Source organism: Sphaeramia orbicularis, chromosome 10 (assembly GCF_902148855.1).
Source record: "Sphaeramia orbicularis chromosome 10, fSphaOr1.1, whole genome shotgun sequence".
NCBI classification, from domain to species: Eukaryota; Metazoa; Chordata; class Actinopteri; order Kurtiformes; family Apogonidae; genus Sphaeramia; species Sphaeramia orbicularis.
This window is the reverse complement of record NC_043966.1, coordinates 27,268,105-27,295,157: the sequence shown is the minus strand read 5'-3', so window position 1 is coordinate 27,295,157 and position 27,053 is coordinate 27,268,105. Positions and strand designations below refer to the sequence as shown.

At 40.1% G+C, this 27,053-nt stretch overlaps 4 protein-coding genes across 4 annotated transcripts; 1 reads left to right on the top strand and 3 right to left on the bottom strand.

Moving 5' to 3' along the window:
• Positions 1-1,131: 1,131 nt before the first annotated feature.
• LOC115427440 (zinc finger protein 449-like) lies at positions 1,132-4,821 on the bottom strand. The gene is made up of 5 exons (XM_030145994.1): positions 4,764-4,821; positions 3,834-4,240; positions 3,056-3,138; positions 2,853-2,964; positions 1,132-2,745 (listed from the first exon to the last, which is right to left on the bottom strand). The coding sequence occupies exons 2-5, from the start codon at positions 4,201-4,203 to the stop codon at positions 1,778-1,780; spliced, it is 1,533 nt and encodes a 510-aa protein (XP_030001854.1). The 5' UTR covers positions 4,204-4,240; positions 4,764-4,821; the 3' UTR covers positions 1,132-1,777.
• A 6,827-nt stretch (positions 4,822-11,648) lies between these two features.
• mif (macrophage migration inhibitory factor) lies at positions 11,649-13,329 on the bottom strand. Its single transcript, XM_030145351.1, has 3 exons — positions 13,112-13,329; positions 12,060-12,232; positions 11,649-11,916 (listed from the first exon to the last, which is right to left on the bottom strand). Exons 1-3 carry the CDS (start codon positions 13,217-13,219, stop codon positions 11,850-11,852), a joined length of 348 nt encoding a protein of 115 aa, XP_030001211.1. The 5' UTR covers positions 13,220-13,329; the 3' UTR covers positions 11,649-11,849.
• A 256-nt stretch (positions 13,330-13,585) lies between these two features.
• LOC115427014 (zinc finger protein 696) lies at positions 13,586-19,686 on the top strand. Its single transcript, XM_030145352.1, has 5 exons — positions 13,586-13,781; positions 14,240-14,563; positions 15,828-16,120; positions 17,957-18,068; positions 18,200-19,686. Exons 2-5 carry the CDS (start codon positions 14,263-14,265, stop codon positions 19,249-19,251), a joined length of 1,758 nt encoding a protein of 585 aa, XP_030001212.1. The 5' UTR covers positions 13,586-13,781; positions 14,240-14,262; the 3' UTR covers positions 19,252-19,686.
• A 1,417-nt stretch (positions 19,687-21,103) lies between these two features.
• LOC115426581 (endonuclease domain-containing 1 protein-like) lies at positions 21,104-23,530 on the bottom strand. Its single transcript, XM_030144677.1, has 2 exons — positions 23,100-23,530; positions 21,104-22,041 (listed from the first exon to the last, which is right to left on the bottom strand). Exons 1-2 carry the CDS (start codon positions 23,472-23,474, stop codon positions 21,442-21,444), a joined length of 975 nt encoding a protein of 324 aa, XP_030000537.1. The 5' UTR covers positions 23,475-23,530; the 3' UTR covers positions 21,104-21,441.
• Positions 23,531-27,053: the final 3,523 nt, after the last annotated feature.

The following is a 27,053-nucleotide window of genomic DNA, read 5'->3' as shown; positions in this document are numbered from 1 at the left end:
TAAGGCAGAAAGAAGATTACACATAAAATATACAAACAGAAAACACTGCAAAGCTGATGTGAGGCAAACCAATGAATGTGCATACACAACACCCAAATCTGCAAGTATTTTTTGACCCAATACTTTGTCACATATAAATACAATACTTAACATGGTATATGCACCTAAAAGGTCTGTACGAGCCTGCAGCATTAATCAGCAGAGATTCCAGCCCCTCCTATCGACAGTCACTCAGCTACACACACATCAGTCGCATTAACAGACACTCATATACTGCACTGACCTGGCTCATAAATCTATAAAACTCTACAAGATCTGAGTGAAGATGTGAGACATGTTACTTTTCCTATTAATATTTCCAATTAATTTTCTCTGCCCAACATTAGAGTCCATCCCGTGCTGACATTTGGTCATGCTCTCCCAACAATAAACAAAAACACCACTTTTACAACAGGATAGTAAAACCCAGACAGAGACACAGGTGACCTTTGGGGGAAGGGGAGGTCAGTGGAGGCAGGTCACTGAATGTAATCTCTGAATGAATAAACCCAGGACTCAGCAGCCTGGGGAATATCTACACACAGCTGTACTCAGCATTTGAGAATGAGCATAAGAACGAAAGTGAGACAGAGACAAATGTCCTATAAACCTACGTGACCAGGGCATTATACAGGCTTAATGAGTATAGCAGCAATAGAAAATGGCTATTATCAGTCAAGAAATATTGGCCATCCTAGAGGAATGATGGGATGATTTTAAAATATAATGCTATTTAATGTTTTCTACGACGTACAGAAACTTGTTTTTGTATATGTAAACCCACTAATCCAATGCCAGTCTCAAAAGCTAAACTCTGGTTTGGCTGTAAAACTGGTTATAAGACAAGCTCAGAGGTAGAGCATGATGACACAAATGCATACATCGAGGGAAAAGAATGGGAAATATAGGGCACATGGGAAAATATGCTGAGAGCAACAACTTCCATCTTAAATCTATTAGTAATACTGTCCAAAACGTCTCGTCCAATGTAATACATGTTTACACTGCCCTCTGGTGGCTGTGAATTAACAGTGCAACAACACAAGACTACTGCCTGATACATGGGTTCACGTACAACAGAACAAAGCTTGATTAGGAGTATACAATTTAATTTCACTTTGCCAAAACAGGATGGGAAAATAGAAGTACAGTTCTTTTTAACAACACTGTTATGTAGTTGTGGCAATAAAGCAATTCCATTGTACAACACATTTATACCGTTTGAGGAGATGGTACATAAGTAATAGAATGAGAAGTGCTATTCTACCTCTGCATGCCTTGTCTAAATCTAACATGAACTAAATCTCCTTTGTTGGCTCTAGAAAAAAATGATCTTGTACTTTTTAGTTTGGTAGATTCAAAACGATAAAATCATTGCCTCATCAAGTCATAAGGGGTGATCATGGAAAGAAAATATTTTCTTTACACACAACAGCCAGTATTTTTTTTCTTAACTTATTTATAAATATTCATACTTCACAATACAGAGAGATTCACAGGCTACACATTCCCTGTGAGTATGCCCCAAATTACTGTCACTGACACACTACTGACAACAAATTAAAACCATTATTTAATCAATTTTACTTTACCTTGAACGTCAATAACATACTGTATAGTAAATTTTGATAAGATTTGTAAGTTTTACAGGGACATAAATCAACTTAACGCAGTGTAATTTCTCCCAGAAAATTAAAGTGCAGAAACATAATTTAATAGAAAAAATTCTCAAATGGGATTAGGACCTATGTCTGGTTCCTGCTGATCCTCCATGTAGTATGGATCTCCTTGATGGACTCTGTGATTGTGGACCCTGAGGTTCCCCCTGTGGGCAAAACCTCTTACCACACTCTGTACAAGCAAAGGGCCTCTTTCCCATGTGAACATCCCGCTGGTGAGCTCTCAAGTTTCCACTCCGGGCAAAACGCTTACCACACTGCGTACAGCCAAAAGGCCGCTCACCTGTGTGTGTGCGAGTGTGCACAGTGAGCTCAGATGGTGTGAGGAAGCTCTTGTCACAGAACTGACATGGGTGCAGTCTGACTCCTGTGTGGCGTAAAAGGTGTCGTCGCTGGTGGGACGGGTAAGTGAAACACTTGGTACAGTATGGACAGGTGTAAGGTCGTCCATTTCCCCCACCAGAAGCCGGAGGATGGCTATGAGCGTTCATGTTCCGCAGTGTAAGTGACTGTGAATTTGACTGTGGTCGCAAAGGGTCCCTACTGCCAAATGTTGAGATCCGCCTTGTGTGATTGATGGGGCTTCTTACAGTCCTGTCTTCTCTGGGTCGCCATTGTGAATTGCCAGAGGGGGCTTGTGACTGGTCCTGTTGTGCCTCCCTCAGCTCCACTTGGTGGCCCTGTGCTGAATTATGAGTAGAGTTCTGGTTCTCAGGTTCCTGATCCAGGAAAGGGAAAGAACTGTCCTCATCTTCATTACTGGTCTCATCAGATCCAAATCCAGGTCGAAAGCTTGGGGTGTGTGTACCAACACTGCTGCTAGCTAGACCAGAGCAGTTGGTGCCATCTGCCTGTAAATTCTCAACAACAGACACCCCACTTCGAGTTGTGCTCAACCCTGGTAACCACTCCCCTGTCTGAGCTAGGCTTGGGTCAGTTCTTGGGGAGCAGCGTCCGCTCTGAGAGATAGACAGAAACGGGGTGGGGGCTTGATCTACACTGCGACTGCCCTGATCCCAATGGGACACTGCAAAAAAATCAGGTAAAGGACATGTGAAGCACTTAATCTGTGATTAAACACATTTAATGTTGATTTGCCCTTGGGCTGGTTTTCAGATGATGATGACTTCTTACATTTAGCCTTGGTTTGTGAGGGAGACAGGGGACCCATCTGGTCACCAGCAGCAAGGCATCCCTCTGGGCCTTGGACTGTAGCAGACCTGAGGTCAGACCGGGATCCAGTACGCTGAGGAGAAAAAGTAACACAGCATGGGCTGGTTGGTAAGAATAAAATCATTTCAGTGTATAGGCAATGGTTAAATCAGAGCAAGTCTTACTTCATGCTTTACTGAAGCTCCCTCCTGACCTGTGGACTCTTCTTTCATCACACTTAGGTTTTGGCAGAGGTCTTCCCCAGCATCTAAACGATAGAAATTGCCTTTTTTTAATAGCAAACAGAGTATAAAAAGGTCTTATCAGTAGTAAAGGTAGGTGTACATGATATATGTAGAGTATAAGAGTTAAAGAGTTTAAAAAAAGGTCAGTTTGAGTCAAAAAAAGATTTCAATTATCCAAAGTTATTGTAGACATTGGCCATATTTATTATTTGCTTGTGATATCTTTATCCTTCTGCTTAACCATTAAATATATGAATATACAGCATCCAGTTATGGAAACTACATGATTTTATTCAAGTGCTCATTAGGATAAGTTACATCAGTTAATGCTCCTGGATAGGACTGTTGCAAAGCTGTTTCCTGAACTATGAGATACGACACTACAAACATGAGAGGACTTTTTACAATACTAAACCCCCTCAGCAGTAAAATGCAACATGTAATGCAGCAGTAATGTTGATCCATTACAACATAGACATATACAATAACCTACACAATACAGATACAACATAAACACTGACACTATTTTACTGCACAGTAGCTAGTTCTGCTCTTTAGACTTTAAATACATTACCTGATAATACTTAGTTTTACTTGCATAAGACTTTGGCTGCAAAAGCTATACTTACAGTGGTGTAGTTTCAAAGTGGACCATCAGTATTTGTACCTAAAGGATCTGACTACATCCACCACTGACAGCATCACCCTTAGATATTACCTGAGCCTGCCAGTGTCTGCTGTCTTATGTTTCCTTCTCTGTCTCCTGCTGGCATCTCCCCTGCGTCGCTTCCTGCACCCTTCACCTTCTGCCTCCGCTCCACCTTCTCCAGTTTTCCTCGAAGGATGGAGATCTCCTCGGTTTTCTGCGCCAGCTCCGCCTGCTGCTCACACAGGCTGCTCTCAAAGATCTTGGCGATTTCACACACAGCGGCAGCCAGTAGAGAGTCCATGACGGTGGCCAGCTGAGCATGGAAAGCAGTCCTAACAGAATCCATCATTCGTCTCACTGATGATGGTTTAATGTCAACTACAGATTGGCACCGCTGATGTCTTCTATGGACAGATGAGGCAGCTGCGGGACAATGCATCTACCACTGAACACTCCTCTGTCCTGGCATCTATGAACTGCCATGAGATTTGGCCATGTTTAATAGCTATGCCATGGAGCATCCAACTATTGCTGCATCTCATTGATATAAATTAATCCCAGTGTTGTTATTAAGGTTAGCAATTCTCCATCCAGTCCAAGTTTATTTTGAGCGTCAAATGTCTAGATAGCAATTTCTCAAAGCTGATCTTCCACCTTTCTAACCTTTACAGACGACGCTAGTCATTTGCAGTAAGAAGTGACAGCGCAACGCTGCTTAACTGGAATATAAGAAACCAATCAAAATCCCTGCTAGCTATAAGAAATATGGCAAGTTGTAAACGTAAAACAGTGTTTGATGCTCAGTATTATGCTAACATTAGCTACATCTGACAAGCATGTAAACAAGACACAACGAAACGTACCGAGCACCTACAGACTGCTTTATAGCATTAAGCTAACTGTAAATGCCTGGACACAATCAGAGACTCCAAGCACAAATTGCTCCTGGTATTTGTTAGCTAAATAGCTTCACTAGATCCATGAACGTACTCTACATACTTGGCAGTCATATTCCAGGATGCGGCGACTCGCTATCCAACGAGTTGACCGATTTCCGTGATGCCTGTGATGATCGTAACATGAAAATCTCGCGATGATACACCCTCAGCCTGCAAACAATGCAGGTAGAAGTCTGAAGAGGAAGAACTGGAGAGGATCTTCTGGACATTTAAGTGTACGCCTTCCGTCATTTCTATTCATTTACGACATACTGCACATAAAACAACTATGTCCTCCCTATTATCACCACAATATACAAAAAACAAGGTGTGAACTTTGGATTTTATTAGAGAAAATGAACATCTGAAATAAGCAACAGAACTTCACTTAAAAAAAAGTCCCTATAAAATAAGATCAGTGGGGAAAATATATATAGCTTCCACAAAATAACACTTGTTTGCATGAAACAATTCAAGAATCATATCAACTTTGGATAGAAATGAACAATAAACACCAAAGTTTCCAACCAAAAATGTTTTTTCATGAATACAGCACATACAATACAATACAATTTCCACAATAGTTTCAAACTTCCAATTCCAGAAATTTCAACATACTGTGATTTGAAAGATTGGTACTCCTAAAATACCTTTATCAGAGTGAAAGCATAAACCGACCAAATACCTTCATAATGTAAACTAAATAACTTTTCAGTTAACAAATGATCAGGTCAGAATGAGTTACTACACAATTTCTGAGGTAGAAATTCTTTAGTATGTGCTTAACTATTGTGTTATATATTCATATAATAGCAAATCAGCTTTAAGGAAATGTTGGATTTCTTTGTATGCTTTTTTTTTTTTTTTTTTTTTTTTTTAAACACCACAATGTCTTAGAAAATAAAAACATAAATGTTATCCTATCTGTTTCCAATGTTATTGAAATGTGTTTTTGAAGGGGAAAAAATGGATATAAAGTTAAGAATTCTACTTTTTATCAAGGTGGTTGAGTAGATCCAAGGATCCCCTGTGGACCGCTAGTTTTTCATATATCTAATCTTTACTCTTTCAGACAAATCATTCAGAAAATTATCCAAGTCCTTGCAGATGACTACAGGACCTTTTTAATGTTTCACAGCTGGTCAGTAGTTCTGAGAGATATAAAAAAAATGTACATTTGAAATATAGATGGCAGTTAAATTCAGTGAAAATCCTATGATCAGTTATAACGCACATATAGGATTGACATCTAACATTTTAATATCCATGTAAATGACTGACTCAGCTATGCCCATGCTTCATATGATTCTCAAGCTGTTCTGGTGTAACAAAGCCTTTCCCACAAAACAGGGAGACATATAAAATTTTTATGAAGGTGAGCCTTCTTTGGTGAGTGTCTTATCACATGTCAAACATGTACATGCAGCTGAACTCTGGCATTTTTTTCTGTGGATGGTTAGATATGCATGATGGCTAAATGCTACAGGGCACACATCAGAGTTTAAAGGCTTCTCTCCTGTGTGAACGCAGAAGTGTTCAACCAAGTAGTAGAAACTCTTCACAACTTTGTGTAGGTTCTCATTTGCCCAGGTCATCATTCTTCTTGGTGGTTCTTCTTGGTTCAGCTGGACTGGTTTAGCTCTTTTGAAAAGCTAAACTTTATTACACATTTTGCATAAAAAAACATCTGGGCTTTTGTTGGCCATCTTTTGCCATTTCAATCTTAGCATTCTGGCGTGACTGACTTCTCTTCAAACACTGTTTTTAGCTGTGCGATTTGTGTTTTTTCTGGAAGAAATCACATTTTCACGACTGTCCTCAACTTTCATAATTGCTGTCAAGATCTATGTTTCAATGGAATTGTCTTTGTCATCATGTGATCTTATATGCAGTTTGAGTGCCTCAGTAATCCTGAATCTCTTTGTGTGTTTTACAATGAAAGGGCCTTTCACCATATGTGTACAAATGTGCTCTTTTGGCAGTATGTACAACAAGATATAGCAGATTTATTTTCCTGAATAGACAATGCTGCTTTCTATAGGACACTCTCCTTTTGTTATTAATGATCACATGTTTCCTGTGGGGTGATCCTGGTGATATTTCTGGTCTCAGCTGTTTTAAGTTTGGGATTTGTTGACATAGCTGCCAATAATGTCTTGAATTTGGGCAAGATGCTTTGTGTTGGCAAAGAGCACTTGAAGAAGGATTATTTATTTATTTGCAACTTTTGCACCTCACGTGGAACCGAACTTGAGCATGTAGGGCCAACTCTGTAACAAAGACCTTGGCACAACCCTTGCAAGAGTGCGTCTTTTCAATGGCATTTTTCTTTTTTTTCTCTGTAGACACAAAGTCCGTCTTAGGGATTGTCCTCTCTCTTTTGTTCGTCTTGGCAATGTTTTGCTCTTTGCCTGTTAAACTTTTCCTCTGTCTCTGACCTATATTAACCAACAGGTCAGAATATTCTTTCTTAATGTCCCTGAGCAGATGTTTCATGCCGTCTCTTGCTGGTGGACATCATGTTCTTCGTACATCTTCTGGCAAACTTCTGTTCTGGATCTTTGTGTGCAGCTCTTGTAATGAGGAAACGGTGGGAGAAAAAAAGATATAAAGTATGTATGAGCCAAGCAGAGAGAAAGCAGATTTGACATAAACAGTAAAACATTAAAGCTGTCTGAGTCACTAACATGGACAGAACAAGACATGGTGAATTTTACAAGACTAAACTCTAAATTTAAAGGTGTCCACACATCCTTCCTAGTATACACTGATACTGATATGTAATGCAAACTGTACATAGAATAGTAGCACTATAACACTTATATAAACTGTTGCTGGCTGCTTTGGTGAAGGAACTCTAAAAATGTATAAAATGAAGTGCACTTGGGAGTTGGACTGGGGCAGATAAGTTGACAAGGACACTATTCTTCTCTGCGTAAAAAGAGAAACCAGGAAATAATGAAATACTTTCTGTAAACAAGAAACAAGAGTATATATATTGGCATCCCTGTGTTGATAGCCAATGGGGCTATATAAACCAAGATGTGCAGGCCTTCTGCTACATACCTGCACACTAGTGTAATGCAATTCGGCAGAAAGGCTTTTTAACATGTGACTGATGGTTCTACTGTATTTCATCCCTAAAAATATCTTTTAGCCGTGAGCCTAAAAAAATCCATTTTGTTGCCTGAATTAGAAAAAGAACTGAATTAGAAAAAGAACTGTTGAGCTGAGTCAACTAAGAGTTATACTTTATATCAAATTAGCATAATTTTGTGCATGTATATGGGTGTAAATAACAGCCAGGTGCAAGTAAACCTGCCATAAATGTGTATTTGAGCATAAAGTAAAATAATATTATTAAGAATGTGGCAAACCTCATCTGCTTTTCCTACCAGTCTCAGTTTGCCTTTGGTCTATGTCACAGTTAACCACCTATAAAGTGACTAGTTGTATTTTTAAATATTAACTGTGTGAGTACAAAGAAAACAGATTCATGCTCAGCAGCACCTACATAAGAATGTGTTAAAATGCTATTTATTTCATGTACTTACATCTCTGCTAACATACATACAGTAAGCAGACAATGTCAATCCATTCTTTTTTTTAAGTTAGGTATGAATATATCAGGTTACATAGCACAGCAGGGGTCACCAACCCTGGTCCTCCAGAGCTACTATTCTGCATGTTTTTGATGTATCCCTCTTCCAACACCTGATTTAAATGATAATCCTATCGTCAAGCTCTGCAGAAGCCTGATAACAACGGTCAGGTGTGCTGAAAAAGGGAAACATCTAAAAGACGCAGGATAATATCTGTAGGACCAGGATTGGCGAGCCCTGATTTAAGGTGTTTTACCGCCACCCTGTGTTCTAAAGTGGGAACTACAGTTCTAAATATTGTCAAGCATTTGTCCAGAACAAGTGAAAAAAAATTCTTTCTTTAGTCTACCTTTAGTCTCATTTAATAACAATGAATTTAATAGTTATCTATTATATCTTTGTGTCCTCCTTCAGCTGTTTGAGTATGTTCCTAATTAATCTTCTTTTGGGACTTTTCATTCCACCCAAGACCCAAATGTCACATTTTATCACATCTTTGTTCCATTCAGTCATCATTCATTCATTCATTTTCTGAACTCACTTTATCCTCACTAGGGTCACGGGGGTCACTTAGAGCCTATCCCATCTTATTATGGGCAAAGGCAGGGTACACCCCAGACATGCCACCAGTTCATCGCAGGGCTGACATATACTGTATAGAGACAAACCGTCACTCTCACATTCACACCTATGGGCAATTTAGATCAACCGATTAACCTATACGTGCATGCCTTTAGATGGTAGGAGGAAGCCAGAGTACCTGGAAAGACCCCATGCAGACACTGGGAGAACATGCAAACTCCACACAGAAAAGTCCCACCCCCATTGACTGGTGTTGGAATCAAACCCAGGATTGCTTGCTTCCTTGCTGTGAGGCACTAATGCTATCCCCTACACCACTGTATCGCCCCTCCATTCAGTCTTCCATAACATTTGTCTTCATCATATATGTTACTAATATTTATATTAATGTGCTAAGTCTCACTCTTTGTTTTTTTTGTTTTTTTTTTTACTTTGACTGTCTTACTCCCATCAACCCCAACATGCTCAGGAACCAAAATAAAACTGATATGCAGTCACAATTGGTGATATATGAATAATGGGTGTAATATTTCAAAGAAGAGATCTAGACTTTTCCTGAGGGTTTTATCACTAGAGCCTCTAACATGTTAAATTTCAATTGTAAGTTGCTTCCAAGTTTGCTTGTTTTTTTGTTTTTTACTTTTCCTAAAATTATGTTGAGTTACACCTCTAGTGCTAAGTATAATCAAGATAAAAACAGATTAACTGTACAGATATTTACAGTTTACCTATAACAGCCACTGGGTCAAGTCTATCCCCGTCAAAATGCATTTATTTTTGCACCATTTATGTTTAAACATTCTATGTTTATAGAAAAAAGTACCTGTTTGTGTGTGATGTGAAACATATCAAGTCATTTATGACAGTATACATTGGAAAAGACAACTACAAACAAAACAAATATGCTGATATTTTCTTCGAATTCCCATTTTCAATGTCACTTTAGGCAGAGGATGATTAGACATACAGACTTGACACTTTCCTTAGTGAAGGGAAAGACTCAATAAATCACAGAGGACAATTTGTGGACTAGAAATGGTGCATAGGTAAATTTGGCTCACCTGGCTGTTTAAGATATACAGCAACTTCTGGTGGTTTTAGATTTTCACTCACTGAGTTTCAAACTAACTCTCCTAACGTCTTCTATCCATCACAGTGCAGTATCAAGTCCATAATCAAGTCCCTCAAAAAATGCAAAAAAGTCCTGATGATAATAGTCATAAAAATCATACATTGACTAAACTGTGAACTTAGAAATAAAACTACACTAATTAAAACACTTTATTCCTCCCACAACAAGACAGCAACCAAGAAATAAATCCGTGCATATCCTTCAGGGCATTTAAATAATTATCTCATTGGCTTCACATTTGTAGACAATGCCTCCCTTGTTTCTTCATCCTTTTCTCTTGTTCATCCTTTTACAATTAGGCACACTGCTGCCCTCTGCCGTTTCTTACTTTGTTTCGACATTTATATTTTGTTTAGTGCAAAACAATGTCTGTGTTCATCAGCATTTTCATTTTAGGCCAGTTATCCAGGTTGAGTATGGTCTCCAGCTGCTGCCAGTTCTTTGAACAGCTTCCTCTTTTGATGTGAATAATTCTTGCACTGGAATGGAACGTGTCTTACTGTCTGTAAGCCTCCACATGCACATTTGCCAGCCGGGAGTCTCCCACCCACAGCCACCCACTCTGTGGCTTTTTCCACCGTTTTCTGCAGTGCAACATTCTTTTTCTGTTCTTCTGTACTCTGCATTGTTTTTACTGGCTGGTTTATGATTTGAGCACATTCTGACAGTCTGCAATTCATTTAAATTTAACTGACCTGATTCCTTGTTTACTTCTGGTGTGACAAATAAAACCCATCTCACATCGTACTTTGTGAATGTTGTATACCTTGGATTAAATTTTTTATTCTAAAGATCTTGTTGAGTCACGTTATTGACCACAAAAGGGATACTCTTGTATAACTGATGCAAATAAAAACATCTTAAATTCTTTGTTTCTTTTTAATTCTTGATTGAGGAATGATTACTCTAAATGCAACTTTCCTACTTTATAGATCCTTTGAACTGTCAGTATAAATCTGTAAATATGATCTCTTCTCTTGTTGCAGACAAGGCATCTTCATTTACCTCCTTTCTTTCTTTTCTTTGTCTTATCACATTAACTGTGTAAAGTGACTTCTACTTTTAGGTTCTAGTAAAAGACATGATAATGACTACCAGATCAGAGGTACATATTCATATTAATCACACCCATTTCCTTTGGTCTTCCTCCTGTAGTCTCAACCAGTCTACAAGGGATTAACAAAGTGACCTGATGTGATCTGACTGGTCACAGTGCAAACACATAAACTGAGGTACAATGTGACAGAAAGTACAGAGTGTAGTTGAGATAATGGATTTCTCCCTGGTCTCATGGGTGTGACAAGCTAGTGTAACATAATAAAAACCAAATTAATACCAATATGAAATTGCAAGGATTTAATTTTTGGTTAAATTGTGTAATAAACACTCCAAAGCAATATGCAATGTCTAAATTTGAGCGTGTGGACAAATCAAAGTTTCCCAGATCTAACCAACCTTGGAAGTTGTACTAGCAATAATTATGATGGGTGGATGCATTTAACAGCTACAATTAATGCACATAACAACAATAAAAAAGTATATATGTAATTTATTTATCTATTTTTTTTTATATGTTGTAGTAATGTAATGTGTTAAGGTAAGGCTAGTCAATATGAGAAAACAAATTACCTCATGGTCTACAGGGTTTGCTTTATTGCTTTTAAATGGTAGATGCTGTTAGTGCAAAGCTTACAGGTCCTGCTAAATGCTTTTACAGTGATAACCAGTGGATTATTAAGTATCCCCATTCTTTTATTTTACTAGTTTTCAAAACTATGTATTCAGGAAAATACTGTAATGATCCTCTTTTTCAGCATGCTGGCCCCCAAGCTTAGCCAAAGGTTGTGTTGTTCCAGGCCACATTAGCTGCATCCATGTCGACAAAGTTAACATATATCCTGAAATAGACACAGGGAGAAGTAGGTTAATCAGACGAGCCATTAACAGTTTGCAGATGCAGGAACATTTCACTTTCCTCAACACGTTTTCTGTACTTTCAAACTATGTGCGAGGAACATACTGGTGTTAGTGCATTTGCTACCTGTCAGCAGAGATGCCCAGGTGTTTGTTGAGCAGTCCACACAGTAACTTGGAGTATTGCTTGTTGTGAGCTCCACTTATCTTGCCAATACTGTGGAGGGAGCAGAGGGCGCAGGGGTCTCCTTTTCCTCCAAACATCATCATTTGGTCAGGGTTAATATGCACAGCAATGTACTGGAAAAATAAAGACAGGTATATAGAATCAATGTTAGCCCACACTTTCGGCTATCAACAAGAGCTGGAGCATCACAACCACAGGCACCTTCATATTCAAGTCATACTACTATTATGCCATATATTTTACAGTTACAGTTCTGTGCAGGTCATGGGCTAAGTTGTGATGCATATTTCACCCAATCTTCACTTTAAAGTGATGTGCAAGTAATAGTTTTATTGATATTGTAACTTAGAAATTGCAGGATATAAACTACTGTTTTAAAACCCTTACATTTTTATAGGTTTTGAATCACTAATCCTATCAATACAGTTAAAAAAAATTGAGGTAAAATGCAGTTTTTCCACTGGCATCAGACATGACCCATTTGGACGTTCAGAGGCTTCAAAATGAACATGGAAACACGTAGTTTTACTAATGGGTTATCTGCATTGTCACAGTAAATGGTGATGAACCACCTGGGAAAAGGTAAGGGTAGATACACATTAATTTGGAAGGCATCACAAAAAAACCTCTTACAATACCAATATAATAACCCATTTTCTGTATCTCTTAAGGAATATTTAGCTTGATGTGAGAGCAACATTTGCAAATCACTACTCCTGGTTAGTATGACATGAGAGCAGATTTCTTTTTAACTTGTGGGTTCATCTCATTAATCATCTACCTGTGACTGTGTTTGCACTGCATTGCATAATGTGGTGAGGTATTCATTCAGTGGAGAGATCTCTTTGTTGTTAGCTGTGAGTACACATTTGTGCACTAAGCTATAAAAAAATAAGAAGTCTGGCGTTATATAGTGGTACAAGAAGAGCAGTGAGTAGACAATGGAGCAGGTGGGTTTAGGTAGATTATGTAGAGAAAATTCCCTGACCTACCTGTGCTGGTTTGCCCATAGCTTTGGCTAGCTCTTCGGTAGCCTCGGACAGTAAAGCGGCCGGAACCTCACTTTTGGCCACGTTGGTGTTCACCACAAACATAGGCATTGTTAGGCTTTTAAAAGAGGTTTCGTTTCCCTACGATGCTGCAGATGGTGCAAGTACCGGAATGGTAGACTAATGAGAATGACTTATCTTCTTCTCTTCTTCTTGTTGGAGTAGTGGAAAAAAGAACAACAGCGCCCTCCTTCCTCCAGGATGATACCGATATGACATGCTCTCAAAAACTCCAATCAGGAACAAAGTGAGTTAATTTGTATTAAAAATGTACTTATCGCTTAAAGAAATAAGTGCAAAAATGTTTGCATGCCATCAAGTATTAAAGTTTCATTAAATTCCGAGGTTATGATTTTTCAGGGTGCGGCAGTTCTTGAGTGTAGAGTAATTACGGTACTGGGCATGCGCAGTGATGTCAAGCATCATTAAGCAGTACTGAAGGAGGCGAGGAGGAAAACAGTGGCTGGGGGAGAGGACAGAAGTTGGATGGTGCTTTCCTTTGTCGTGCTGGCTCTGTGATCACAAACAACGGAGAAGCGTGTCCTTAAGAAGTGCGGAAGTTAGGACCTTTCGCCATTTCTCGTCTATTCCTCTTCATTTCATCTAACAAACGGTACGTATACAAGGCTAAATTAGCCCGGCTGCTAGCGCTACCACTTTCCACCGTTACGGAAAGGTTGCTACTCCTACTTTAACACTATTACGTCGGTCACTGTTACAAGTTAACTAGCAAGCTAACTTGACCCGAGTCGTGTCTTGTTGTCTCTAAAACTACATGATCGACTTTTAAAATAAACTGTGGACTCTAACAAATTGTGAACATAGAAAGAATACCGACAGTGTAAATGTAGATTCGCCGAGTCCTGTCACACTCCAATGATAAGATTATGTTGTAGCAGCTAGCTAGTGATAAATCTGTCTTCTGTAAATGTCATCAGCGATACAGTCAAACCTGTTCATATGTATATGCCACCAAGTGAAGCAAAGTGACCTCAAATGGATAAGTCGTTTTAATGTATTCGTGACCCTGACAGACTGACGTGATCACACCAGTTCTTGTTGAACTACTAGGTCCACCAGAACCTGTGGCTACGATGATGGAAGAATCAGTCACCGCGTTTGAGACCCATCTGACGGCTGTCATGGACAGTCTGATCCGAGCCTCTGTCTGTGAGATCACCAAACTCTTCCAGGAGACGGTGAACGACTATCTGGTTGAGCTGTCCCTCAACAGGAAGGAGAACGAGGCTCTCAAACTGCGGCTGAGGCTTACCGAGAACAAGCTGAGAACCGAACGCAAGTACGGGCTGGGCTGGGCTGCAAACCGCCGCAACGCCGGGCTGGCGGGGGAGGAAGGAGCCGGAGGGCGGCAGAAACGCAAAGTTGAACAAGCCCGTAAGTATCTATGTGTGTCTTGAGGGTGACTTTCCCTCCGTAATTAGGACGACTTATATCACCTTTAGTTTGTCTCTGGTATAAAGTTGTAATTACAATTTAGTGGTACCTCGTTAAAATCTTATACATTTTAGTGTAATGTTTTGTTCAAACATCAGAAACAGGGTTATTGCTATGCAGTCAAGGCTTATGTGAAGACGCACTTGTTTTGTTGGAAACCATCTGGCAAGAGCTGATCTCCCTCCCCCCCCCTCCTTCCTCCCTCCTCCCAACTCCCTCCTCCTTCCTCCCTCCTCCCTTCCTCCTCCGCCTCCTCTTCATGTTCGCTCCCTCTGTCCTTCACCTCCCCCTCTCCTCTTTCTCTCCGCTGCATTCTGTCCCTCCCACTCCTCTGTGCTTGTGCACACTCTGTCTCTCCCTCCCTTCCTCCTTCCCTCCCTCCCTTCCTGCCTTGCTCCTCTCCCTGCCCCCACCTCCTTCTCTTCTCTCTGTCTCACTCTAACTCTACCTCCTCCCCTTCCCGCTCCTTCTCTCCTTCACACCCTCTCCTCCTTCCGTTCTCCCTGCCCCCACCTCCTCCAACGCTGCTCTCCTGCTCTGCTCTCCTTCATCACGTTGCACACACATACACACACATACACACACACACTCCCCCTCCATCCTCCCCCCACCTCCTCCACTGCACTCCTCTCCACCACCACCACCACCGCCTCCCTCCATAATTACACACTCCCTCTTTACTTCCACTTTTGTGCTCGCTGTCTCTCCTCTTTTCACCACTTCATCCTCTACTTTCTCCTTTAATATGTCCTCCCTCTCATCTTCTTCTCCCTCCCCTGCGCCTCCCGCCAACTCCACTTCTCCCTCTCCTCTCTCTCCATCTCTTGCTTTTTTCCTCCTGTCACGTGTTTTCTCTCCTTCCCTCTCTCCCACTCTCTTGTGTGTCCTTCTACGCCCCCTCTCTCCTCACTCGTTCATCATGCTTACTATTCCTCCCACTTCTGTTCCTCTCTCCCTTCCCCCAACCTCCTCTCTCCTCCTGTCTCCCTCTCTCTCTCTCTCTCCAATCCCCTCCTACAACTCCTCCTCCTTGCTCCCCTTTCCTGGCACTCTACTCATCTCCTCCTTATTATCTGTCTCTCCCTCATATTTCATTCTCTCTCCTTCTTGTCTCCCTGTGTCATCCCACTCCACTCCCCCCCCCCTTTACTTGTTCTCCTTTTCTCACCTCCCTCCCACCCTTCTTTTCCTCTCTTCTCCACAGGAGGCAAGTCAAAGAGGGGCCCGGCAGCAGCCAAAGGTTGGCCTGGAGGTGTGTGGGAGGAAGGAGGAGGAGGCGGTGGCGGCGGCGTTGGTGGGGGAGGCGGAGGCGGAGGAACTGGAGGAGCTGTGGGGATGGTAGCAGGAGCAGGAGGAAGAGGGGGGAAGGAGGCCAGGGAGATGTACCTCATCCAGTTCCCCGGGGATGACGAGGATGAGGGAGGGATGGTGGAGGACGAGGAAGGGGAGGGCAGCCTCAGCGGTGAGGGGGAGGAGACGGCCAACATCAAAGAGGAGGTGAGGGAGACAGGCTTTCTCAGAGGAGGAGGAGGAGTAGGAGGAGAAAGTGGCACAGCATCTCTGCACTGCACAGCAGCTTCATATAGAGTGAAAAAGAACATAGACACAAAAAGGGAGATGATAAAGACTGTTTTGCTTGTGTTTTTCAGCCATCAAATCACTGCAGAGTGGATGAAGGGAAGGCTATTGATTTGATATTTAGCTTCCAGAGGAGCCTGTTGAATTGGACTCTCCACATCTCAAGTACAGCAAGCTTTTAGGTAGAAATACTCCTGGTATGGTGAAAAGCTGTTTGCTATTCCACCACATGACCAAGCGACAGGGCACAGATTCACTCTTCACTTTCCCTCTGCATTTGCATATTCAAACCATGTACATATTAGCTTTCCTGTCAAATAATTTGATAGTCTTTTTAATGGATAATAAAATGAAAATCTAACGAGTTTAAAGACATAGTTCTCTTCTCCCTTGGATTTGTGGAATGTTCATGACATGGGCCATGCCTATATGTGTTCTACATTAAGCAGATTTAAAAAAAAAACATCTGTTTAAATAGCACCAAATTAGAAACAATTCATTACATAGTAGAAACATATACTGTGGTTCATCTTAAGCCCAGAGAAGTCAACTGCACCTCTGCCCACACTGTTAATACAAGGCTCCCTCATTGCACATTAAAGTTTTTTGCTGGTATTTTTTGATGTGACTATGGATTATGCTTGGTTTGTTAGTGCACAGTTTATACAACCTGACCTAAAAGAGCCATATACACAGTATTTTGTTAAGACTATTTTTAGCTTTGACGACAAGACACTTTCACTGTCACATGGTTTACGCCATTCAATGCTTTTGCATTTTACAGTAAATGTCCTAACATTTATTTCCATCCAGGCTTGCATTTATTTTTTCACTAAAATATGGTATTGATGGTGGGAGAGTCAGACTGCTGCGTAAAGTCCTCTCCAGCCCATCCCAAACACTCTGAATGGGGTTCAGGTCTGGACTCTGGTGGGCAAACTGTGTAAAAAATAATGTCTCTTGGTCCAGGAACCAGGTTGTTCAAGGAAGAAGAACCTACTCACTGCATCAATTAGTGTTAAAGAACTTGTTGCACCTGAAACATATTAATCATTGCAGTAATTATCCAATGGAACAATCTTACCTCTTTACCTCTTTTCCTAGTTAAAAATCGGTGGGGATTTGTTTTTCCTTTTTTTTTTTTTTTTTTTTTTGGCTGGGCTGTGTATAATGCCAGTTTGTGATGCAATGACATCTGAGTGATTGGAAATCACAGGCATTCTGCCCAGGCTTGTATCCTTGCCATTTACAATGAGAAATTCTTGCAGATTCTTTTAACGTCTTAATTATGTTCTGTAAAGGACGAAGTATCCAAATCCCTTCCTTTAATCTTTCAATGATTTCCTCATAAATTTGTGGGTAAATCTTGATTTTTCAGCCCATCTGTGCTCATTGGGAAGTAGGCCTTTCTGGAATGTTGCTCTCACACCAAATCATCAGCTTGTTGAAATCACATCATGCTTATAGTTTTTCGTCATAAATAAGTTTAAGCGTCCCAACTTTATTTTGGATTTATGCAGGCCTGACTGGTAGATATGGACATGTTGTTACATAGAAATTCACCTCGACAAGATTAAATATCTTGTCTTCATGCTGTACACAATAAAATATAGCCCAAAGTACATTTAGGAGTCAATGCTGTCTGGGTTTATGTGCATTTTCCACATGCCCTTACTTACTTCTGATTTGGGGTTGAATAATATCCTGTTCAGTTTCGGTTGTTTGTCCTATAACCCTCTGTGCTTATCTTTGCAGTACCCTCAAATGGAGGGCTATCAACCTGCCTCTCTACAGCTAATCAAGGAGGCTTTGAAGATGGATCCGCCCAACCAGAACCTCCACTCTTGCTCCAGAGCCCAAAGTGAAGGTAATGACCCTGGAGCAGACAGCACTGATTGAGGGAGGGGAAGATTGCAAACTGTTCGGATAGTTGTAGTTTGAAAGTGGAAATGTTTCTTCATGTCAGATCTTTTCTTCACGTCTTCTCCTCGGTCTCAGGTGAACTGTCAGACCAGCCACCAACCCTTCATCCAGGGGAAAAAGAAGAGGAGGAGGACTGGGAGGTGGGTTCAGGAGAGCGATCGGAGGGAGGCATGACTGTGGAGGAGCTGAGAGGTTTGGAATCAGCTCTCAGGGCTGAAAGAGGTCGAGAGCAGGCTGCTATGAAGTCTTCACGTCCCGTCAGCCCTGACTCAGTGGCAGCACAAGGCAGTGAAATAGGCCTGGCCCCCAAATACATCGGTCTAGATGGAATGGAGCAGGATGGGGAGCACGAGCCTGAGCCGCCCACATTGCAGAGAGAAGACCAGATAGGACAAGCTAGGGTGAAGGATGATCCCATGACTGGAGTTGTCGGGGGAGTGGAGATAAGGGCAGGCTGGTTGAAGAGGATGAGGGAAGGTGACTCAGGCGGAGTCGTAGCTGCAGAAGACATGAGTGAGCAGGGAGAGTCAGAGCACCTTCCCCATCTGTCTACCCCAGGAAGTGTTGGGGAGAGTGGAGGAGAGGAAGAGGGTGGTGGTGATTTGCTTCACTTCTGTCCTCAGTGTGGAGGAGGTTTCACTTCAGAAGCTGAGCTGGATGAGCATCCCTGTCCGCTAGGTGGCGCCCATTTACAAAGCAGTGGAGCAGAGCACAGCCTTTTCCCCTGTGCATCCTGTGGCAACACATTCAGCCATGCCTGGGCACTTAAGAACCATGAGTGTGCCTGTGCTGCAGAGAGACCGCACTGCTGCGAAATCTGTGGGAAGCGCTTCACACACTCACGCTCGCTAGAACGCCATCACCTTGTGCATACAGGTGAGAGGCCACACCAGTGCCCGCAGTGTGGCCGCAGCTTCAGCCGTTTAGGAAACTTAGAACGGCACCAGCGGATCCACACAGGTGAACGCCCATACGGATGTGAAGCCTGTGGAAAACGGTTCAGTCGTGTGGAGTATTTAAAGAGACACCAGCTGATACACAACAGTGAAAAGGCGGCGCTCCAGTGCTCCAACTGTTCAAGGAGTTTTAGTGACGTGGAGCAACTGAAAAACCACCAGTGTTTTTAGAGCGTCTGCTTGACATATGAGATAAAAAAGGAAAATAGCAGGTCTCATTTGAATGTGGTAGATGTGGTAGAAGATGAATGTGATGGATCTGCATCTTTGACTCATGCATTTGGAATTGCCTTTACTACACACAGGATGAGAGGTCTACTGAAGATAAAGAAGCAGGCGGGTGTGGATAATTTTATCCTACTTTTTGGTTTCTCTGTAGGAAGAGAATCAGAATCAGTCTCAGACATTCAGCCATTTTAATTCTTTTCTCATTTCTATGTACAAAACTTATTTATGATGCTCAGTAAAATGTACATTTGTATGTTTTTATAATTCATTCAGTCACGCTTAAACTGATGGCCTTGTTTTTGATGATATTGACAACATGGTGTTTTGTATGTTTGTGTTTTGGTCATATTGTTAAGAAATAAATATTTCCAGAAACCAGAAGATTCCTTCAGTTTTATTTGAAGATCATGGAATTTATGTTACAACCATGACACTGACGTTGTAGACCTTCATAGGCATTAATTGTTTAAATCTTTAAAATCTTTGTTTTCAAAGATAAATTGATAGGAAAAGAAGTTCAAACTAGAGTCTCAAGCGTCTCTCCTTTTCTTACACTGATTTTTCTAGTTTTTTTTTTTTTTTTTCCAGCCTTTGTTTTCTGCAGATCTGACAGGAACATCTATTTGACTTTGTAACCTGTATTAATTTTTTCCACAATATCATTCCCACTTTTGGGGTAATTTCTTCCCACAGCAGCATATGATGGGAATTCTTCATTCCCTGGTCAGGACAGAAATAATCAAACCACATATATTCAGTAACTGCCACCTTACCTTCACACACAGTTGAACTCAGTTCACTCAGTTTAACTGGATTTTAAGGTATAGTTCTACACACGAGGCGATTGGCCTTTGGTTGTTGGCTCCTTTAGATTTGACAATGTTTGCACAGTATGCTGTAGAATGCCTGGGATGATAGTCTGGCACTGGTTTTTGTAGTGCTGACAACATTTTGCCTGACACCCCTCAAAACCTGTAGGTGGAGTTTTGTTCTAAAATATATCATTCAGTATTTGGAGAAGTCTTCACCAACCTCTCCATGGATCACAACGCCAAACCAGGGTAAGAGATGAATCCCAGTCACAGAACAGCACCACCGTAGACCAGCGGGCAGTTGAATGTACAGTATGTCTGCAGAAGAACGATACTAACAATCAAACCTCACTGACAAAACTTTACGTGCAAACAAAACCTGTATCTTGTGTGTTCATTCAGAACAGGATTTAAGGAGGCACGGCCCATCACAAAGGTTTCTTCCTCTATAGATACTGTCAGCAGAAACCCTGGATGGCAGCCATGACTTCCTCTGTTAACTAGCAGACAGGTTTGTTCAATGTGAGACACAATTATTGACAAGTATGTTGCAAAGCTGCACCCCAAAGCCTAAACGGAGTACCAGTGTTGGACTAAGCATGTATTGCATGTAAGCATTGTTCATGGTTTTCTCAAATTTTGTCCAAACAAGATCAACCATTATTGGAGAATTAACCATGTTGAATATGCATGTGTGTGTTAGTCATATGTTTTTCAAAAAACCTTCCTCTAAAAAAACAATAAAACTCTTTTCCACTCAGCCTAGACTACGGATTATTTCTCTATAGTGTCTCTGAATAAAACACATATATGTTAAGTAAAAACATACCAGATATGCTGTATACTAACTTTGTATAGCCAGACTTGAAGCAGTGTATTGTCATTGTGTATATTTATAACAATTTTGAAACACTTTATGTAATAAGGCTGCAGGTTGGCTGTGAATGTCATGTTTTGAGGAAAATGAGATACAAAGATGAGTTTGACTGGCAGACTTTATTTCAGACAAAAATACTTTGATGAGACATTGTTTTTAATTGACAGAAAATATGGGTGGTATTTCTATCATAGAGGCTAAATAAAAATATCCTTTAATTGAAAGATATTTGTACAAACCTCAAGATTATTTTTTATACTTAGCAATATATACATTTTTCTTCAAATCAATAGAAATGTTAAAGCCACATTATAGTTTTATTTGTTAAACCATGGTGTTGACAACATGTTTAGTATACAGAGAGAGTAAAGGCGGGGGGTGTTCAGGTTCGGTTCTAGACCTCAGTAAGGTAATTTGTGATTTAAGTGTGAACATGTAAACTTGCTACTGACAGTGGTCATGAAACAGACTGATGGGCATGGCCAGCCTTTTAGTCAGGATACCCTCCAGTGCCTCTACGGACATCTGTCTCACATCGTAGCCCCAAACTGAGCGCTTTGCCTTGACATTAATAGGTACAATGTCTTCCTCGCTGTTAGGGTCGTTTCTTCCCATTGCAGCGTATGTGGGGAAAAATACAGACGCAGACAGGCTGGCGTTGTATGATGGACAGCAGTAGGCAGACCACATGTACTCAGGGATTACCACCCTGTTATTGATCCAGTGTGTTCCAGATACATAAGGCAGGGCCCCGGTGACCACAAACATCTGTCCTCTGCAGACGTTCTTGAATCTTTTTAAAACCTCATTCTCAAATTTATTCCATGGACCTGAGTTGGAACCTGCTCGCTGAGGGACAATATTTGTCAGGGTGAAGGTGGCCTCACGGTTTTCTTTTGTCCCCTGATGCATGCTGGGATTGAGATGGCCTCTAGTGTAGTTGGACTTCTTGTAGTCCTCTAGCACAGCCTGACTCTCAATCACATTCTGGTCAACAGTACTTCTGAATGGTTTCATCTCTGGATCAGCACGAGAAAATGCCAACTTAATAATAGACAGAGAGAGAGAGAGAGAGATGACAAAGTCACATTTTAGAAGCTACAACAAACTGTTTTGATGCTTATAATGTCCGGGTTAGAGCTTCAGTGTGTCAGTTTAACCAATCAAAGACCTAAACTAAACAAAAGCATCCACTGATCTAAAATGTTTAATAACTTTTGAACTAAATCCTATCAATACATTGAAATAATTCAGGTAAAATGCAGTTTCTCAGCTTTTCCACAGCATTAGATGTGTTTTATGTGGATAGTCAGAGGCTCTGTAGTCCACGTGGAAACTTCATAATCTGCAGCATTGATTCACCCATAAAAACCCATGTAGTTTGACAAATGACAGTGATTGCACACACTTATTTTTATGTTCAATTAATTAAATATTTAGTTGAAAAAATTACTTCTCCTTCAGTTTTCTCTGACCTGATAAAATTACCTTTGAATTAACTTCTATGAACATCTACATGATCAGTGAATTAAATATAAGAAAATACCTGATTTTCACTGAAAAATGCAACATGCACAGGATTTAATAATACAGGGTGATAAATCACATAGGAAAGATGAATGTACAGATAAATTAGAAGTTGTCACAAAAATAATTTTAGGTCTTTCAGCGTCAAACTATGTGAGACGGTGTGACTAAACAGCTCATGTAGCTTGTGTCATAAAATTAAAATAGAATGAAATGCAACTTTTACTTTCTGTGATACTTGACAAAAGAAAAGAAAATATTGATATATATTTTAGGAGTGCATGGTACTTTCTGACAAAAACTCCTTGCACCATTAACACATTGGCCACAAAGGCATCACACAGAAACTTCAGTTACATCATATAAGAACACACAAATGTAGTATTAGCATCTACATCAGGAGACATTTTTCTCTGCACAGAAGCTTTTCATAACAATATACCAGAAACAAAGGAACTTTGCTGATGAATAATCATATATAAATACAGGATTTTTAAAAGAAACCCAAAAAACCCCAAAGTAAATTTATACTGAGTATAATTATTCTTTAAATTAAACACTGTTTTTGTGCTAACCTGTGGTTCATACATCCAAGTGGAACTGGGCCGCTTGCCATCTGCAGGTCTGAGTATGTACGCAGAATACACTGGTACACGATGCTGGCGATGATACAGACTGGCAAAGTGGTACTGGTTTTTGTAGCGCTGACATATTGGCTGATATCCTGCTGCATCAAAACCCTTTGGTGGAGTTCTCTCAAAAAAGAAATCGAGGCATTTGGAGAAGTCCTGGCCAACCTCTCCACGGACCAAGCCACCAAACCGGTGTAAAAAAACAATCAAAATGCCAGAGAATAGGACCGACATCCTGAACGACACTGTGTACAGCAGAGCAGCAGACTGGTTATATGTACGTGTGAAGATACAAGTGAACACAAACTTCCTCTGCATCTAAATAAAACCTAAGTCTCGTCTGTGTCTGTTCAGCATCTGAATTAAGGAGATGTCGGCTGTTACAAAAGTTTCCTCCTATATAGATACTGTCAGCAGAAACCCCAGTCTTAACACCCCCCCCCCCCAGCCCTTTCTATCAAACTTCCCCAGTTTACCAGCAGTCAGACTTCAGGGAAACATTTGGGTCACAAACCTGCACTCTAAACTCTAAACCATGTTCCAAGACTGATCTAAACATTTATTTTTTCTACATGGCCTTGTTATATGATCCTTTTTATATGACATTAATTCAGTCAAATCATCATCAGGTTACAGGTGAGACGTTTAGACTGTATTTAAGAAGCAAAGATCAACAAACTTATGGTAAATACTGCAAGATGGAGTCTTGTGTTCTAAGTTACTCCTTGAGGTTCAAGCTGATAAGGCAACCGAAGTGCCCTTAGGAGTGTTTTTTCCCAGTTTTTTCAACTTTTGTCCTAGATGAAGTCATGCACTGGAGACATTACTGGAGATTTAGACATTTTGGATATGCCTATCCTGTTTGATGCAGTGCCTATGTGTGGCTTAAAGTCAAACACTTCTTCACTCTTTTTGATGATCGTTAGTATTTTCATGTATACTGTCCTGGTTTCGGAGGTTCAATGTATCTTCAGTTGTTCATGGTACAAGTAAAATCATAAAACACACTCTTCTTGGCTTCTTCAGCTCATTTCTCTCCGTTTTGCCATGATCTATTTTCTTCTCATCAAAACTCTACATGTTCTGAAAACCAGAACACATTTTAGAACGAAAAACCCCCCACTTTTGAGACTTCCATTATTTCACAGTCTGGCTTTGTATTCAGTTTTGTTTTTGAAGTGTTTCTGGGAAATTAGTTATTATATTTCAAATTAGTCATAAACAGTTTCATTATTGATATAGGAAGGGCTAGACTGAAGTAATATCATAAATGTGTCTGGATTAAGATGCACTGTTTCTTTTTTTTTTTTTTTTAATCTTATTATTGCATTAAAGGTTAAAGGTTAACTTGCTGTATTAATCCCAGAGACATTCAGTTCAATGCATTTTACCAATCCTAATACACCACACAGTACTATTATAGTTACTACATATTTATTATTATATCTTATTACTTTTATATTATTTACTTAATTAATTATAATATTTTATCCTATTATATTGTCTGTTTATGAACCAACTTCCTATTAAGCACCCCCACAAAAAAGGGATTTTTGTTGCCAGCTAAATTGAAAAGATATTTGTTTAAAAATACATTTAGTACTATATGTGTGATATCCATTTTTTGGTGATTGTATTCTACGTGTTTTTGAGGGGCTTTATCTTAAAGCTCAGAATGTAAAATGTTCATTACTGCCATCTGCTGAGCACAAAGTGACACAACACAATGCATCAGGCTGACTATACTACAAAGACACAGAAACGGATTATGATGAGTAAGCCTTTTTGGACCGGTGAGTAATAAAATTTTATTTGTTGTAACTGGAGATAAGTTGTAACCTTAGTTTCCGTTTCCACATTGTAGACAACCGTCGAGCCTGACTCTGTGTCAGCTAGTTTCTGTTCTTCTTTGATTTGTGCTCTTGACTCAAAGGTTGTGGGCTGTGTTTTGTGATTTTAAGTAAGCTACGAGTTATAAAAAAAAAAAGATGTGCGCATCTAAAAGGTCTCCACCAAAAACATCTTCCCCAAAGATAAAGCATAGATACTGCAGCAAAACAAACAGTGCAGCCACAGCCTGAGGATGGTGGCACAAAGTGAGAACAATGCACATGACAGAACTGTCAAAAAGAGAGGCCATATTCATATTCTAAAGTGAAAGAATAATAATGTGTTTACATGGATGGAATACAGGGCCTACAGGTTTAATGTGACTAAATCCTGCACCATATTTCACAAATTTTATATATATATATTTTTAATTTAATTTTATTTATTTATTTATTTATTTTACAAAAAGGTGCAAAAATCTTCGGCATAGTTTCTTGTCGGTCTGGTCATTTGAAGTATGTGAAATTCCTGTACAACAATACAATTCTAGCACACACTAAAAACCCAGTTAGACATGTTTTGGACTTTGTGCGAATAGTTCAAGGACTATCTGTTCAGTAGTTTAATAATGTTGAACTAATGACTTCATTAATTTTAGAAATCCAAGTTATCACTATTAAGATTTGTGTCATTCTATTTTCTTAAGATGTGACTAATAATAATTGGGTAAAGTAATCTAAAGAAGATAGTGGTATTTCTGTGGTGTCATAATTTAATTTAAGCACAGAGCCTTAGCTTAATGGCTGTTTTAACTGTGGAAAATAGCCAATACTAAGAAAACAGCTTATTAACTTTACTTATAATTACTTTGTATACTTTAATTTCTATCATCCTAATGAAATGTTTTGGGCATTTGTAACATTTATAACTATATTAAGAACACAACGTGCTGCACACTTTTAATACCCCTTGGCCAAATATAGTGTAAGATTCTGTTGAAAGTTACTACCCTATATTTTAGATTAGACTGTCTTTGTGTAAAACTTATTATGTACATAACTATATTTGAAAGTACTGAGATATTATAACTGCAGAAAGCACAAGGCCATTTGACCTTGAAAAAGTAGGTCAAGGTCAAATATTTTCAATAAGTTTCTGCTCCATGCCAAGATGCATCCACGGTATAAATTTGGTGCCAATATCTCAGTGCATTCTTTAGATAATACAATTATATCGTTGAATGGACAGACAGACAGACAACAAAATGATTATAATACCATTTCGGCCAGATGTTGGCCAACGGGTCAAAACTCTTGAGATTTTTATTGTTTATTTTATAGGGGAAAAAATCCAAGATAGATGGAGGTTTAGAGGAGGTTTATGAGCAAATTCAAATTGAATTTAGATGTATTAGGTTAAGCAAAAAAAAAAAAAAAGATAAAACAAAGAAAAAAATCTGTGTAAGGGTTGCAAATTTATTTTTACAGATGGACATTGTAAGAATGGATTTAGGTTGATGGTAAAAACAGCAAAAGTTTGAAGTAATAGTTATTCATTTCCATATGCTCCTGTTTTCTGACAAAGCCAGAGGAAGCCACTAGAGAGAGACAAAATATGTCCCATCTGCCCCTGGGGGTTCTCGGAGAGCACCCTCCCTCCAGCTCTTCCCTTTGCAGTCTCTCCCTGTGTGATTATCTGAGCTGAGACAGGTGTGGACCCGCCCAGCTGCTTCCACTTCAGCAGTCAAGACCCTTCAGAAGCTCAGCTCTGCTATCTCTGTTCTGCCAGACTAGTTTCTGCTTCAATGTGTTCCAGCCAACAGCCTTGTGTTTTCTTTAGCCTAGTCTACTTTACCAGCCTGGTTTCACTGTCTGACCCGGCTATGGCCACCTGTTTCCAGATCTTGCCCCCCCCACCCCCAAAACCCCCCCACTTTGATCCTATATGTGAATATGTGCTTCCTGTCTCTGTCTGCTCTTGGGTTCAGCCTTAAGGCCCATTTATACTTGCTTTACGTACATAAATAGGTACGTTCATTTCAAACTGCCTTTATATTTCCATGTGTCC

What these genes read in the sequence shown, in the direction of transcription:
- LOC115427440 (XM_030145994.1), bottom strand. Translation starts at nt 4,203, where the DNA reads ATGCATTGTCCCGCAGCTGCCTCATCTGTCCATAGAAGACATCAGCGG. An exon ending in GAGCTTCAGTAAAGCATGAA is followed by an intron (nt 2,965 to 3,055) that starts GTAAGACTTGCT and finishes TTTTCTCCTCAG; the next exon opens with CGTACTGGATCCCGGTCTGA. An exon ending in CTCACAAACCAAGGCTAAAT is followed by an intron (nt 2,746 to 2,852) that starts GTAAGAAGTCAT and finishes ATTTTTTTGCAG; the next exon opens with TGTCCCATTGGGATCAGGGC.
- LOC115427014 (XM_030145352.1), top strand. Translation starts at nt 14,263, where the DNA reads ATGATGGAAGAATCAGTCACCGCGTTTGAGACCCATCTGACGGCTGTC. An exon ending in ACGCAAAGTTGAACAAGCCC is followed by an intron (nt 14,564 to 15,827) that starts GTAAGTATCTAT and finishes TCTTCTCCACAG; the next exon opens with GAGGCAAGTCAAAGAGGGGC. An exon ending in CGGCCAACATCAAAGAGGAG is followed by an intron (nt 16,121 to 17,956) that starts GTGAGGGAGACA and finishes TTATCTTTGCAG; the next exon opens with TACCCTCAAATGGAGGGCTA.
- LOC115426581 (XM_030144677.1), bottom strand. Translation starts at nt 23,474, where the DNA reads ATGCAGAGGAAGTTTGTGTTCACTTGTATCTTCACACGTACATATAAC. An exon ending in CTTGGATGTATGAACCACAG is followed by an intron (nt 22,042 to 23,099) that starts GTTAGCACAAAA and finishes TCTATTATTAAG; the next exon opens with TTGGCATTTTCTCGTGCTGA.
- mif (XM_030145351.1), bottom strand. Translation starts at nt 13,219, where the DNA reads ATGCCTATGTTTGTGGTGAACACCAACGTGGCCAAAAGTGAGGTTCCG. An exon ending in CTATGGGCAAACCAGCACAG is followed by an intron (nt 12,233 to 13,111) that starts GTAGGTCAGGGA and finishes TTATTTTTCCAG; the next exon opens with TACATTGCTGTGCATATTAA. An exon ending in CTGGGCATCTCTGCTGACAG is followed by an intron (nt 11,917 to 12,059) that starts GTAGCAAATGCA and finishes TGTCTATTTCAG; the next exon opens with GATATATGTTAACTTTGTCG.